The sequence below is a fragment of the Anser anser genome (assembly GCF_964211835.1).
Source record: "Anser anser genome assembly, chromosome: 8".
Taxonomy (NCBI): domain Eukaryota; kingdom Metazoa; phylum Chordata; class Aves; order Anseriformes; family Anatidae; genus Anser; species Anser anser.
In genome coordinates, this window is record NC_139728.1 from 25,317,028 (window position 1) to 25,333,038 (window position 16,011).

The 16,011-nt window shown below is 42.8% G+C and overlaps 1 protein-coding gene across 1 annotated transcript in view; it reads right to left on the bottom strand.

The window, feature by feature from the left end:
• Positions 1-16,011, bottom strand: part of LOC310903026 (uncharacterized protein) — a 132,997-nt gene that overhangs the window by 17,099 nt on the left and 99,887 nt on the right. The window contains exons 4-5 of the mRNA XM_083845546.1: positions 3,550-3,646; positions 2,315-2,408 (exon numbers count right to left, since the gene is read on the bottom strand). Of these exons, the coding sequence (XP_083701672.1) occupies positions 2,315-2,408; positions 3,550-3,646 (191 nt within the window). The remainder of the gene's footprint in view (positions 1-2,314; positions 2,409-3,549; positions 3,647-16,011) is intronic.

Sequence of the window (16,011 nt, forward strand, 5' to 3'; positions counted from 1 at the left end):
GCAGATATCAGGACTGTTTACATTAAAAAAAAGAAGTGTTTATGAAAAAAGAAAATGTAAAAAGCAGCTTAGTCCTACTCAGCTCTTTGTGAATATGCTTGTGCTCCATTAAGGACAAAAGGCTCTGAAAATGTACTGCAGTAGATAGCATATGCAAGGTGATAGCAGTAAATATATATTTTTTAATTTAAAAAAAAAAAACGTTTTGAAATACCTTTCTTCAGAACCTGCACCAAGCTTCTCCTACCAAGTCTATTAAGAAAGTATGACTGGCACCACTATGCCACAGCTCTAGAACTGCACCTTCTCCCGCAGGAACCGGCATTGATTGTTGTTAGAGGCAGGGCTGGACAGCATAAATCCATGTATTAGTCAAACTGTTCTTATTTTTCTTCTTTGTGTGTGTTTTTTAAAAAATAATAAAGGACAGTTTAAAAAGGAACAAAAGAATCCATCCATACTATAAGTACTAAACTTGTACATATGTGGGGGTTTGTAAAATGCATAAACATTTGATAAGCAATTGTTTTTTATGGTGGAAACATAATTATTATGACCTTCAATACATCTAGACAGAAAGACATGACTGCTATCCTTACTTTAGCTTTCCTATGAGAGAAGGAAGATGATTTGTCTCCTATTAATAGCTCCAGAAAAATGGCAGCATGTTTCTGCTCACACTCTGACAGGGATGAACTTGACTGCTTGAAAAATAGGAGTTGCCAAACGTGCTCTGAGTAAAGCTAGGGCTGGTCTTATAAAGCTGGCAGGCTAAGTGCAAGATAGAAAATGAGCCCTTGGCAATATCATGTAAGGAGAGGCTGAAAATTATTCTATGTGTTTTATCAGAAACGTTGCCTGAATATGTCAGATATCTGCAAACAGTGGAGGCTAATGATGGGGCTCTTCAAACACAAAAAGACTCTTGGTTGGGAGGCCCCTGGGAGAGCCTCCCTCTTTCATCTTTCACAGGACCAAACGTGAATAAAGCATTGATTTAATAACAGTTTTCTATTCCCCAGCCCAATTGCTCCATGCCTTCTGGAGAAGCACACAAGGGGAGTTTTCAGAACTGGAGACATAACGTGAGACGTTGCTGTGGCTCACAAGGCTGAGCATGTTCACTCAGAAAGCCTCTGATGCAGGGAGGGATGGAGAGCCCTTGGCTCTGTGGGCTGTGTGTGCTTTATGTGGTGTGCCAGGCTTCAGGCACAAGCTAAGGCATGGTACCAACTACTGGACTCTGAGGTCCTGCATTGGGCCCAAGAGAACATGAGGTTGCTCATTAAAGTATAAAATGGGAAATGAGGTTTTGGGACTCTACTCTTTCCTGTGCCACAAATATATAGCATGATGAGAAACATCAGCTAAACACTCTGTGCCTCAGTTTCCTGCTTACAAAGAGGGTTAGTAAAGCATTCCCGTTGTGTAGAGCAGGATAACCATCACCATTACAGCCTAGAGTGTGCTTTGACATCTCAGGTTGGTAAATACAGCAGAACTGTACAGTATTATGAGCCTTACTCATGGCAAGGAAGAATTTTGGCTGATATGATGCCCTAATTTTTTTTCCTCCTCTCTTCCCTTCCCCTCAAAATGCCCCAAACACAAGCTGAGGAGATAACACTGTGATGGCAGCTAAGCGAGGGCCAGTGGGTACTGAAGTGTGGCTTTGTCAGTTTAATAAGCTGCTGCTCTTGCAAAAATGGCTGCAGTCTCTAAACTTAACCCCTGAGAACTTCAATTATTTTATCTACCAATCTTTTGGATTACTGACACCCTCCAAGGGAAAAGCTGTTGTCTTAGATTAGCCAAAGCAGCTACAATGCTGTCTTCCTTAGAGACGGAGGATGACTTAGCTGTCTTATCCTTGGAAAATCTATATAATCCAAAGATTAATCCAGAAAACTCTGATCTTTTTGCAGCAAAAGGCCATTCCTAACAAAGTGCCTTCTCTCTAGCAAAGCTAGCTTTTCACTTTCTCTTTCAGCCTAGAGTAAAAAGAGCTGTAATTGTCCTAATAAAAGCATTTTAGCATCACGGATAGCAACTGTCATAACATAATTTCTTGCCTAGATAAAATTTATCCAGAGAGTGAAATGGTTCCTGTATTTCTCACTATGAAAAGAGAGCTAATTGCTATCAGTTAAATGAAAGCACTGAGGAGACTAGATGAACCGCCTTCTCTTGGATCTCCTACAGGTATCTTAGGCTTCAAAATACTCTGTACTGCATGTGTGTTGACTTTAAAATCATTGTGGGATACAAAATAATGCACATTGCCTCTCTGAGCTGCTTCATTAGCCTGATTTACCTCCAAGGTTCCTGTTTCAGGCAAGTCTGCTGGTCTTGCATACAAAAGGATCAGCCACAGCGCTCTGCAGCGTGAGCCGAGTCTTTTGTCCTCTCTGTAAGAGGGAATACAGAAGAGTACAAAACAAAAACAAACCTTCCCTGCAAAAGTGGTCTGTCAAATTAGCAGGGCACTTCAAATACAAAGATCTTCAAATTCTCACTTTTGCTCTACTTTAGAGACAGAAGAAAAACCTCTGTTAGCAACAAAACACAGTCCTTGACATACCGCTTCTAAAATAACTAATCGATCAATCTCTCTCTCTCTCTCTATGTCCATCTATTAAGAGAAAAGATTGCATGTAGTTTGAAAAGAAGTGTCCAAGAAAGCTGGACTGTGAGACAAAGCAGAAGCCAGACCTAAAGCAGACAGAAAAAAGCTGGAAATGTCCGTGCTCCTCTGAACAAGGCAGGAAGGGAGGCAGAGTCCCAGCGTGGGTGGAGCAGGGTGTGGGAGCTTTACGGGTCGCTCTGAAGTCCGCTGTAAATGAAGCCACGCGAGTTATCTCACCCACTCTTACCAGTGACTGTGGGACATTTTAGAGGGTGACCTTTTGAAATGTACATAAAATACTGTAGATAGTCTCCGCTCCTGAGGGCATCTGTAGCATGAAACTAAAGGCGGCCTCACAGTTGGCAGAAGCTGTGTGGGGCTTTCTGTTTACATTTATTTGTATACAGACGCTGGCTTGTTTGCTGCTTTCTCTAAATTACTGCCCTCTGCATTTCCTTGGTTTTACATGCACTGCAGTTAAACCACTTTTTCTGATAAATATGGAAACTTGATGACTTGAAAAAAATCCTTCCATGTCAATTCTGCAGTTCATATTCATGCTGAGATTGTATCTAATTTTGAAAATCTTCACACTTGTGCCCTGCCATCATGTGTAATCTTTTATGCATGGCTACCTCCACTGCTGCTGAAGCAGTTGCTATGCGACAGATGAACCTGCTCCGTGGGGCCCTGACATTAGTAAAAGCAAATTGACCACAGGAGCACTAATCTAGCATGAAAAGCAGTTGGTGCCGTGCATTTCCTAGAGAAGGATTACCTAATCAACAAGCAAAACCTCCTTTTAAACGTGAGCTGAATTACCTGGGTCTGGATTTCCCTGTTTCACACCTTTTTGCTACACCAAATCATCCTGAAGAGTGAAGTCTGTGAAGGTGCATTACTCGGGAGGAACAGGGACTCACCTCAGATCAGATCCTCCCGCCTGCACCCTGGCCTGCTTGCAAATTTGTCGCCTGGGCTGATGGTTGCTGTAACTTGTTTCTCCAAGGTTACCAAAACCTGGTAATGAAGACAAATAAAGACAAAAGATGGCCACACATCAGTGAATGTCACTCTCCTATCACCTCACTGATATGAACTTTAAGTGTCGAAAAAGGGTTAGATGTGAAAGTGATCACCTAATCCACATGAAACCGGGGTATAATGCCTTCCTCACAAAAAGCACCACAGCACACAGCTGCCTTTCTTGGAGAAAGTGATCTCAGGGGAATTATACTTCACCAGCCGGATCACTACTAACATCATTATTAGTGATTTAACCCTGCAAGTACTGGGCAATTTTCTTTGAATCCATCACCTAACATATGATTATATTAGAGAAAATGAGTCCTGACTCACATAAAGGTTCAGCTGACCTGTGTCCTGGGTGTTTCTGAGAAGGATAAAGGCTGATAATCTACTGTTTTCTCCTAGTGGTAGAAAGGCTTTTTAACCCTTATCTTGTCACAGATGACCGGACTTGCTAGAAAAAGTGACTTCAAACGCCACTTTTGAAGTGGTGAGAGTTTTATGATGTGAAGCATTTCCTGGAGGTTATAGCTGCTCTGCTGTTGGAGGATTCACGTCTGCCCAGGAGAGGGTCTCTGCAACTTCACCGCATCCCTGTGAGATACTAGGTATTGCATGAAAGGCGGGTTTTCCCTGCCTGCAGTTTTCTGCTGTGGTACACCAGAAAGAAACCTAACAGCCCAGTGTGCAACATTACTTGTTTCAGAATAGTTTACACCCAGATATTACAGAGACATCTCATGTCCAGGACCTCAGAGTACTACCTCTGGGTTAAAGCCATAGCTTGGCTTCCTTTTCTCTACAGCCCAGTTTGTGCCAAGTGCTCAACGTGCTTAGCTCTCAGTGTAGATAAGGTGGCTCAAATTTCTCAGGAGATATTTGGAACATAACAGGATGAGAATTTGATGACGTCTTCATGGGGATGATACTGAAAACCGATGCATCATAAGGCTCAAAAGGATTTCAAATAGGAAAACAGAAGTCACTTCTTACAAAATCCGAATCTCTTCCTTAACTCTTTGTATGTCTCAGTTTCTGAACATAATAGCAACTTCAACAGAACTTGCTGTCCTTCAAATGACCAGTTCATTTGGCTCATCAGACAATTTTTATTTCTGGTGCTGCTCCTGTTTATGACAAAATTCCTGTCAAGGCATACAGTACAAGGGTTACTGACTATTCAGAGTGACATGAAGGGACTTAGTGGTACAACTTCCATTAACCTTGAAAGGATCCACGCAGCTAAATCCCCATCCTGAATATTTAACCTCCAGTGTCTCTGTCTCTTCTAGTCCGTATAAATTGCCTTGAAGAGTGAAACAAACAGATGCACAGAGGCTGCCTTTGGCATCGTGCTTAAGCATACAGTGCATAAATTCAGCGTACCTTCACACCGACCTCAGAAGGGTCCTGCCCCCCAAAGACTGATCATTGCCCTGTGCACATCAGCACAACAGTGGCTGGCTCACCTTGTGGGCCTTGCCCTACACATACATACAAAGATCTTTGTAGTTGAGCTTCAGTTCTTTGCCACGTTGTACTAAAGGCCCTTTGTGCAGGGGTAGCTCCTGCCACAGCTAAGGAGCTACCATATTCCATACGTGTAGTGCTCTTGTTGAGACCCATGACAAATGAATTAAGATCAGATGCAGAACTAGTGAGAACTTGGGAGACAGGAGTCCAGTTCCTACTCAAAGAGGAGATATTTAGTTCATACCGAACCAGTGCTCCAGCACAGATCTCAGCGCATCAGCAGACATCAGCCAAGGCAACATCAAGTATTGGTACAGTCAGTGAAGCTTAAGGAATTTCACACAGGACTTTTTTCCAGAAACACCAGAGCAAACTTCCTATCAAAGAAACACAATCTGGTGATTGGATCTTGGTCTACAAAACATCCTGTCATTCTAGCCAAATCTTTACTTCCAATGTCTAGGCTTTGCAGGAGGTTGTAAGTTAGTTGTCACCTCTGAGTTCTCACCCAGAAGTGGCTGCACATCTGTACTGGGTAAAGACGTCTTTAAAAGGAACCCAAGGGGGGGGCCTTATTCACCCTCTCAGATGCCAGTCAGTGTAAATCAGTCACTGGTTTCAATTGACCCCTTGTAACTGAAACATGAGAAATTTGGATTCTTTTTGTCCCCAGTCTACTGTGCAACCACAGCTCTGTCATTTCACTTCTCCATGCCTCCTGGTGAAAATATTTCCCTTATTTATAATAAATATATAATTAATAAATAATATATAAATAATATCTAATATAGATTCCAATATTCTTTCTAGGCTGCATTGAGGTCTACTTATAAAACATGTTTAAAAAAGAGTTAAATGATATTTGTGTTTAGGTGACAAAATGAATGGATGTGAGTTAGACCTCACTATCCAGCCCAGAAGACTCTGTGAATTCTTGGCCTCAGGAGATTTACTGAGCACTCTGGCACTTACAGGGGACATGGACTTACCCAGGAAATGTGACAGGTAACAAACATCAGCTAAGAACCAGGTTCGATACTTTTAATATAAAGCCGCTGCAGAACTGCTCGTTTGCCAGTTAGGGCTCCTTCTGTGTTCACGACCACTTAAAGTACATTTATCCTTGCCCCAGATTTAACTAGCTCCTTCCCACTCTCCCTCCTTCACTTACCCTTCCCATAACCTGTGTGCACACAGTTCAGTATGCGCTTCTTTCCTCAGAAAGAGAGAAATTATATCCATTCAGTCTTGACTCGAGTAGGTTCAGCAAGATCTTTTAGGATGTGCCACAACCCAAGGAAAAAAGCTGTACAAGCTGGCCTCCACAGAAGCCAGCCTGAGTTGAAGAAAGCTGTAAAGGTGCTTCAGCACAGCATTTCACCTGAGCAAACAAGCACTGCTGCATTGCAGGGTACTTCAGTTGAGGTTCAGGGCCACACTGATGCTGCTATTTCCACATTTGAGTGCACCATCTGGATGTACTAGCTTGGGCAGGTGCTAGCTCAAGGCTTTCTTTGCCGTACTTCAATACACAGAATAGAGATGTCCCCACTTGTCAGGCAGGCTCTCCAGTCGTCCGCCCCCATCACCCTGCTGTCCTTTCCAGCACCTGCTTCAGCTTGACTTTGTTTTCCTTGAAGGTAAGTGATGAGAATTATACAGATGAGATTGTTCAAAACTCATCAGCGTTTTGTACAATGGTATTAATACTTCCCTCTTTCTCCTGGAAATACCTCTCTTAATGGATCCCGGGATCACATATGGGGCTTCTTCCCATTCATGTTAATTTAATCTCTCCTGCTGTTCATCAGAGCTTTTTTCCTGCCCTAACAGCCACTTCCTTTTTGGAGCAGTGACACAAATTATCATTAAGCAGGGCAATGCTCAAACCCTCAAGGGCTACAATTAGGTTTCGGGGTTCCATGTGGGAGGACTGCACCAGACTACTATAATCCTTTCTTTATTCTTTAATGATCACTGCATTCTCAATGTATTAATAGAACTCATTTCCTATCCTTCTGGATGTGTAAGACAAAAGTAATTAAAACAAAAATTAAGAAGCTCTTGGACGTAATAACAACAAGGGCCCAAATTCAGCTCTCAGCAAAGTCCCAACAGCTTGATTCTGTGCCCAAAAAAGTCACTGGAAAATATCTCACTGAGTGTAGCAGGGCGAGGTCAGGCTCGCCATGAAGTACTTGAGAGCTTTGTATTTATATCCGTAGGCAAAAAACTCCCCTCTAGCACTCACTGTGAAAAGAGCCACTTTGCCCTACTCCAGAGATTAGCACCATTTGTGCCTTATTTCACCTGGATGCTGAATGCTTTTGAGTTCCCGGGTTCCTGATCTCACTGTAAGATGGGAATGAAAATTTTCAGAAGGCATCCCAAGGCTTATGCAATTTCCTTATCTTTTTCATAATGAAAAAAAAAAAAATGACAAGATATGCCACAGTTAATCTATTTTACAGTAAGATATTCCCCATTCTAGCATTTGTGGCCTTCTCTCTCATATTTTGGTGTCTCTGAGGAGTAAGTCTGCATCCCTTACTATGTAGCCCACCGAGGACTGTGAGCACGTCTGGGAATGGAAATGCATGAACTCCAAACTCGGAGCTGGGAGAAGAGGAGGGCAGGAAAAAAAACCCGATGCTCAAACTTATATATGTTTCATGCGATGAAAACTAATTATAAAATCAGAATGCATTACCATAATTGTTTATATCTGTGTTTTAAGGAATTTGCTGTCTTCTGAATCTAATAAACGAAGGAACTGAAGCTTGACTGCTACAACAGTTTTTAATCTGTTTGGAAATTAGTCCAAACAATGAAGAAATGCTTTCCAGTATCACAAGAAAATGTTACAGTAAGGAAAGAAAATGGAAGGGAAAGAGAAGCCTTTAAAAACAAAGAAACAAACAAACCCACTTAATTATTAATTGGGGATAATTAGGGACCGAATGTGCCTGGCTCGCCTGGAGCACAGGACAGGAACCAAGGGCATACAGAGCATTGCCCTGGGCTCTCTGACCCCACAAAGCCCCAGCAGATGCTGCATGCTGCTCCCCAGGGAAGCCAGGAGCCAGGGCCCTGGTGCGCTGTCTGCGAGGGGCTGGCAGGTTGCAGACAGGGGGCTACGCTCCTAGCCCAGACAAAACGAGTGGTCCTGGCACACCGGTGAGTTCCATGTTCTCCCTAGGGGTTGGCAGCAAATGAAAATGGTACGCTCTTGCCCAGCTAACTGTGAAATATCTGTCAAATGTCACCATCTCCGTGCTTGGATCCCGCTCAGCAAGGTAGTCTTCCAACATCTGCTCATACCTCTGCAGCTGTGGCAGGTTAATTTAACAGATAAAACACCAGATAGAGAGGAAATGCTTAAGAATAGCCAAAACAGACAGAGGTTTAGTATAACTGCCTACAATTAGCATGGATTCTTAATCCCATTCTTGGCCATAAGAGATAAATTAATCTTTTTTCCTTACATCTCACTTCTACAGCTGTTCATCTCATCGTATTGTGCATGTAGTTGTCAGAGATGCCTAAGATTGAACAAGTTTTTGGCAAAGATTGCCAGGTAGGCAGTTTTCTGTCAGACGGGGAGCACTGTGTAGGAGGTAAATACTATCAGGCAGACCCAACGAGAGCAGTGATGGCACACTGGCTGATAATGCCCCTATATTCAACAGCACTTTTGAAATTCATCCCTACGCAGTTTTTCACAGACATGGGCAGGAGGCCTTCGTTTGCTTACTGGCAAGAACATGTGTGTTTCACCTGAGCTCAGCTAATTTTGCTAGCTCAGGTTCAGCAGAGTCTCCAAGATCTAAATGAGCAAAGACAGTAAATAAACAGGGCTTTTATGCTATTCATGACTTTTCAGGTGCACACAAGGATGCAGCAGCGGGGAGGAGCAGACCAGCTGTTAATGTTGTTACCGGTATTACACCTGTACCATGCATCAAAAGACAACTTTGGTTCCAGTCTCACAAAGCAGCAAAGCATGCATGGCTTTCAGCATGAGTAAGCCCACTAATTTCATGGTACATCTCATCCATCTAAAGCCGAGCATCGATGATCCCATGTACGGCCACTATGGCTCTCAGTCCAATAGTTAGCACCCACTCGATTTTGCACAGAACAATAAACTCAGCACACTGCACTGGAGTACTGCAGGAACTCAGAAGTGCTCCAGAAATGCTCCCTAAACGGAAGTTAAATCTCTGACTCAGAAAGAAATCCTCTGACATTTTGTCTGTGGAAGCCAGTTAAAAATATCCTTTTAATCATGATTTGGCCAAAATAATCTTTCACAGGGGTGAAACAGTGAACATCCAAACCTTGCTCTAAAATGAATAAGGTCCAATCATTTTGGCCAGCTGAGGAAGCAGGGCTTGCTGAAAGAAGAGGTCAGCTTTTTATCCGCAAGGCAAGGCACAGCGGTGTGAATTTCTCACACTCCTCAGCCAATGTAAAATTCTCTCCCCCTTTTGTTTTTGAGCATGAAAGTAGCATTTGTGGCTTGCTGGAAAAAAAAATGAAGCTTGCTAGAGGACATTCTGTTTCTAATCCAGCTTGTGTGCATTTTCCACGTGTTCCTGAAATTTCAGTGGCAATAGGTGTCTGTTGTATTGCTGTATGGAGTCCCAAAGAATTTTATAATGGTCTCTGCTGATGTCTCATTACTGTTTAAAACAAAGTTGTGCTAGAGGTGTTTGCTTCCTTTCCTTTTCGTTGCAAGGCTTGAAAAGGCAGCTTGCTTGAGATTGATTTTGTTTTTTTTCAAATAATCCAATCCTAAATAATACAGCGTCATGTGCCTCTCAGATGGAGATCATGCTTTAGCTGTATGCTTAACCGAGCTGCTTTCCTTGGGAAAATATCACAGCTGGGATGTGACCTGCTTCTAGATTCTGATTTCATTTCTGAAAGAGTGCAGCCCACCGTAGCTTGTTAGCCCTGTAGGCAGGAATTATGTGCTACTGACTTGGGCCAAGCGCACTGTTAGCCCTCAATAATAATAATGAGTTGTGAAAGGAGTTCATAACTGGATGTGTGAGGTAAAGAATATTTGAAGAGCAAAGGTTGACAATATACTTGGGGGTAATGGCATTATTTCAGGGGATTCTCTCTAAGCAGCAAGTATGAGAGAGGAATTTGTCCCCCGTGGACCACACCGCCAGCTTTCTTGCTGCTAGCACATACTTTAGTTTCCCAGCAGTTATCCAAACACGCATTTCTTCTTCAGACCCTTTGGAACCATTGACTTTCTGAAAACACAGCCTCCCCGGAGGAGTTAGCACACCAAATAAAGTAATTAAATATAGTAAAATAAACTACAAGGGTAACAAAGCTAGCAATTGATTTGTAATACTTAGTGCAAACCTTCCTATTTAAAAAGTGTTCCAGATTTTTATGTTACATTCTTCCTGCTCGGACAGGTACATTACAGGTAATGACAACGTTGCTGCCTCAGAGAATGATTTCAGCTGCCTCCTACGTGATATAGTGAGTGTATGAATCGCAGTGGAGAAAAAAAAATCAATTAGAAATCCCTCAATTTTCCTAACGGTCTTCCAGGTTCCCTGCATGGCTGCTTGCACAGTTTATTCTGCTGCTGGAGCAAACTGTTTGTTGTTGCTACAACAGGATGCTCTTGTGTGAGGACGCGAAGACCCCAGCTGCACCCCATGCATGGGCTGAAGCGCTCTTTTGACCTGTTCTTTCATCTTCTCAGTTCTTGTATTCTTCTCATTAAGAGATTTGTACACTGAAATCATCACGCACAAACCCAACATTTTTGCATTTGAATCATATTTATACCTCGGCTTTCTTTCCTCCCCCCATTCTGTTTTGTACATCTTCCCGTGCCTGTAAATGCCCAGGAAATGCTGTAGAGTATATCCTTTTGGGTCCCAATTAAGATTCTGAACTGCTGTTCTCTGTATGATAACAACCTGAAGTGCTGACAACACGCTACCTGTCAACAGGCAAATGAAGGCCAACCATCTGTTCTACTATAAATTGTCTCTACTACTCTCAACTTGAAAATCCGCTTTAAAGACTCCCCAATTATCTAGTAACCTGAGCCAAATGATGCAATGTTATTTTAACTAGAATCATCATTGTGTACAAGAAAAATAAACATTAAAAGCCCAGAACAAAGAAAGATTTCTGAAAAGCTGTTTTATATCTGATTTTGTGTGTACAGCTCTGATGTGCACGCAGGAGCAGCTCGGAATCGCAGAAGCAAAGAGTATCAGATTACTGCTGCTTGAAAACCTGCATTTCAATTGATAGAGAGCCAGCTAAACACTCCTGCTCAGAACCTTTTGTCTCAAAACACTGTAATTACAAACCTCCTGCAAACAACCAGAGCTCGCAGGGGTGCGGGTACCCAGCACAACCCTGCGGACTGCAGGCTGGGTTGTGGAGCTCCGGGCAGGAGCGCCCCTGCCTTGCACAGCCCCACGAGTGGGTGCTTGGCGTGTCAGTGCAGGATCAGAGGTGAGACATCAGAGGAAAAGGCCTCAGACTGGCTCGATCTGGGCACGTTAACAGCTTCCATTTATTTCCAGTGTTTCTGTGTCCAGAGAAAAGTAAAACCAGCAAAACCAGGTGCTACAGCAAGTGTTCAGCTCTTGCTGGTGTCTCTGGTTTCCTGCCCCTCGAACACTCGCTAGTCCTTAGGCTGTCTTCAAACCCTTTTATTGTTTGCTGGTTTTTCTCTTTCATGCATTCCCTGCTTCCCATCTCACTGCACTATAGGCTTGTAACAACTTTTGAAATAATGAAATTGCAACTTTCTCCTTTCCTCCTACACACTGAGGAAAACTTGACCCAGCTTGCCACGCACGGCAGAGACAGCGAGCATGCATAGCTTGCACCTTGGCATCATAACCTGCGCAGAGCAGCAACTGCTGATGTCCAGGAACCAGTTCACCTCTCGTGCACTACCCCAGACCCCTTCAGAACAAGGGTGCCAAAGCCCAATTTCATTAGCTTGTTAAAGTCTGCTGGGGAAGGAAGAAAGAGAGAGAGATGGTGAGTTTAGGCCAGGTTGCCAACACCTTGTTACATCACTGACACCTGTGCAGAGTGTCAAATAGGACACAGAATCAGAATTTGTATAGGTATAAATAAAAACACACACTTCAGGGCTGGCAATCTAGCCCTGACTTTATTCCTGTTCGGTAACCAAAACCTGTGTCAGCAGCTGGTTCGAGCAGGCAGACCAGTGTTCAGAGCTGGGCGGAGAAGGATTCACGTGCTAAACAAATCCCCAGGTCCCTGCATGCAATAGGCCTAAGGATGTTGACCAGAGGATTCATTACATCTCTATTTTAGTCATAGAGCCAGAGAGATAAGTAATGGAAGTATCTATCTACATGAAGATATATTTAAAATCTATCCATACCTTTTAATACCTAAAGATTACAGATGGCAATGATATCATCGACTGAAGGGAAAGGAGCAAAAACACACGTGGGCTTAGCTTTGAAGAGGCACGAATTAGGATATGGGATTCTATTGGAAAACCTGCAGGCAACTTCAGAACAACCTTCAGATAAATTAAAGCTTCAAAGCCAGCAAAGAAGAAAATCCAAAACAGGGAGTCGTGGGCATGTAAATGTTTTCATTACTCTGATTATTTTCACAAAGACATTCACCTGTATAATGCCTTATTGACAAGACACTGGTTGCAATTTGCAATACTTAAATGACACAGAAACACTCTGAAAATCACTATAAAACACTTAGCACCTAAACAACAGCGCTTGATCCTACGCTACAGGCCCAGCAAAATTAAATAACTGTTTTGAATACAGCCCTGTGTTCAGGAATAACAGTTTGTGCTCTGTGGCACTTACTGTGGAAGTTAAACACAAGGGAGTTGGTGAGGAGGAATAAGTAATAAGATGGCACAGTTGTCTTCATTATAAATTGCATTTTTGGAGGTTCATACTTCCTCTTCCTTACAAAAGAAATACAAGAATTTATAGACTGTACTAGATATTTCCAAGAAATTCAGATGAGTGAAAGGTAAAAGTTGGTCTAATGAATCAGAATCATATCAGCGTGGCCACTGTAATAAATGTAAATGAGGAAGATCGTTGCCCTTCAACATAAGGAAGATGCAGCCTTCAGCAGTGCTAGGAGTATGCATTTGGCATGACCATTGAAGCACTGTTTTCAGCTTATGGACCTTAAATTTTTCCTCCAGCAAATTTCAGTGCAACGGAAAGCCTGCCTCCTACCTTGATTGCTGAATTACCGTGGGTGTTGCTGGCTGGCTAACCTGATGGGAGTTTTACTCTGGGTTAGGTTTGTGGTTCTCCCTCCTGAAACCTGTAGCCAAGATTTTTATCCAATACAGTTCTGTTTGCCTCTGCACTAGCAGCACCATGCAACCTGCTTTTGCTGCTGGCATTTACAACTTCCTACTGGTCTAAATATCCATAGGAACTGACACACACGCCTCCTAAGACAGGTCTTTTATATGTAATAAAACAGAGCTGTCTACAACTCTGCCAGCTGCTTGTAGCATGCAATCTGAAACCATGCAGACGACTTACATGAAATTGCCAGCTCTGGAAGCAATATCCAGTGTGCATTCAGTGAGTTGAACATTACCCTACGCAACAGAGAATCTAACTGCACATACTTCTGCCTCTCACCCCCTCCCTGAGGTCAGGAAACCCTGAGTGAATGGTCAAAGTTGGTAAAAATTCGGCAAATTGATGACTCAGAGAAGAGCTGGTCTACCTCCAAGTAAACTCCATTTTTCACTTGAGCCAAACTGAGACAATATCATGCTTCCTTATATTATGATTAAGTCTAAAATAAATCTGGAGAGAATATATGGAATAAATTTTATTGAATCAGTACTGGAGTACTAAGCCAAGGACTATTTACACCTTCTAAGAGATGGCAGGTGAACAGCATCCTTTTGCACTGTCTCAAACCAAACCAAGGCTAAATCAGGCACCAAATCTAACCCAGGTTAGGTCTCACATCCAGACACTCCGAATGCTGTGCTGCTCCAGCTCTACATTCAATATCCACATCTTCTATCACCAACTACTTAGAGATTTGGTGGGGAAGAGGGGTGGGAGGATCTCCAAGGATATGAGGCTAAACAAATAAAATCAAGAACTTGTTTGCCTGATGCGACTGCTTACTGTGTTAAATCCAGCTACCTCATTTCTTGCTGCTCCAGTCAGGAACCATTCAGAAAGGACCTGGGTATCACATCCTCAACAAACATGTCACCACGGCATTCCGTCAGAAAGTGAAATGTGTCATGTATAAATACCTATTAACTGATGTAACGTACAATAAGGGGAGGAGGAAATGTATATTCAACTATGTGACAGGTATTTCAAAGCACCACATAATTAGCTTTGTTTGGTTATTTTAATTTTGTTTTTATTGGCAAGATGCAGTATGAAAAAATCTACTAATTAGATAGGAAGTTCCCCTGAAGACATCTATCAACTGTTTCTATTAATACAGGCAACTGTGAGTAGGTAGGTAGGAAGAAAAACATTCAGAAACAACTTTTAGTTAATTAAATTGAGGTCTGGATGCAAAATACTTTTCCCCCATCAACAAATGTTCAGTCATGTTTCTCACCAAATTGGCAAAAAAAAAAAAAAAAAAGGAAAGAAAAAAAAAGAAACATAAATCCTAAAACTGAGGATTTTATCAGACTTCTAATTTCCATCTACTTTTTTCCTCAAAACTTCAGCACAGCACCACTAAGTATATTATCTCTACAGATTGCTGTACTCCACGGAGAAGCCATTGCTGCTCCTAGTGTATTTATGCAGTTATCGGCATTACAAATGTGTAGGATGGTAGAGCTTTTTTAACACCTGCACTCTGGCTTTACTTAGATACAGAGTAATAGTACAGAGTAGGGAAACATCACCAGCTGACACATCCAAGTCTGCCTTCTCCTGGGCAGAAAACAAGAATATTTTTTTCTTGCCTCACAAATTTAAAAAGACCTTTTCTCAAACTCAGGCCAGCCAGCAATTTGTCATGTTGCCACCCACGTTTTTATTCTGAAGGCCAGGCTGTCGGTCAGTTGAGGTTAAACGGATTAGGAATGTGTTCAAAGCCCTAAAGATTTAGATCTGATGGGTTTCAGTAATATGCAGCCATAATTTGGAGGCAGCGTTCTCTGCTCCTAATGACGCTGCAGGGCAGCAGGGAAGGAAGCAGGGCAATTGCATATGACTTAATGGATATTAACTCAGTATTTAGAGCCTTTTCTCTGTTGTGCTTAGGCAGTGCAGAAGGGGCAGAAAATAGCCACATCCTCTTCTTTGCATAAGCTAGAGCTGGCCCAGGCCCCAGTGGCCCCTCTATGTGGAGCCTATGCAGGTGCTTGGCACTGCGTTTGCATCACTTGTAGAGTGCAACACCTGCCTATGGGTAGCTTAGCTAGGATGTTCACCTCTATGTGCTTGATCTGGAAATCTTCCTTGGCTTCAGGAGGGAACAGAAGCACAGAATGGCTGAGGTTGGAAGGGACCAACCATCTGGTCCAACCCTATTGCCCAAGCAAGACCACCTAGAGCAGGTTGCCCAGACCCACGTCCAGGCAGTGCTTCCTGATGGTCAGACATGAGGTTCAAGGCAGATAGTATGAGCAACCACCTGGCAAGAGAGGAGGTAACATTGGTGAAAACCTAAAAAGCAGAGGCGGTCTTCAGTTCCAAGAGTCCACAGAGCCTCGTGGCAGGCCTCTGGGTGAGCAGGCAGTCTAACATGGAGTCTGGATAAATCACAGAACCACAGAATGGTTTGGGTTGGAAAGGACCTTAGAGATCATCCATTTCCGTCTCCCCTGCCATGGGCAGGGACACCTCCCA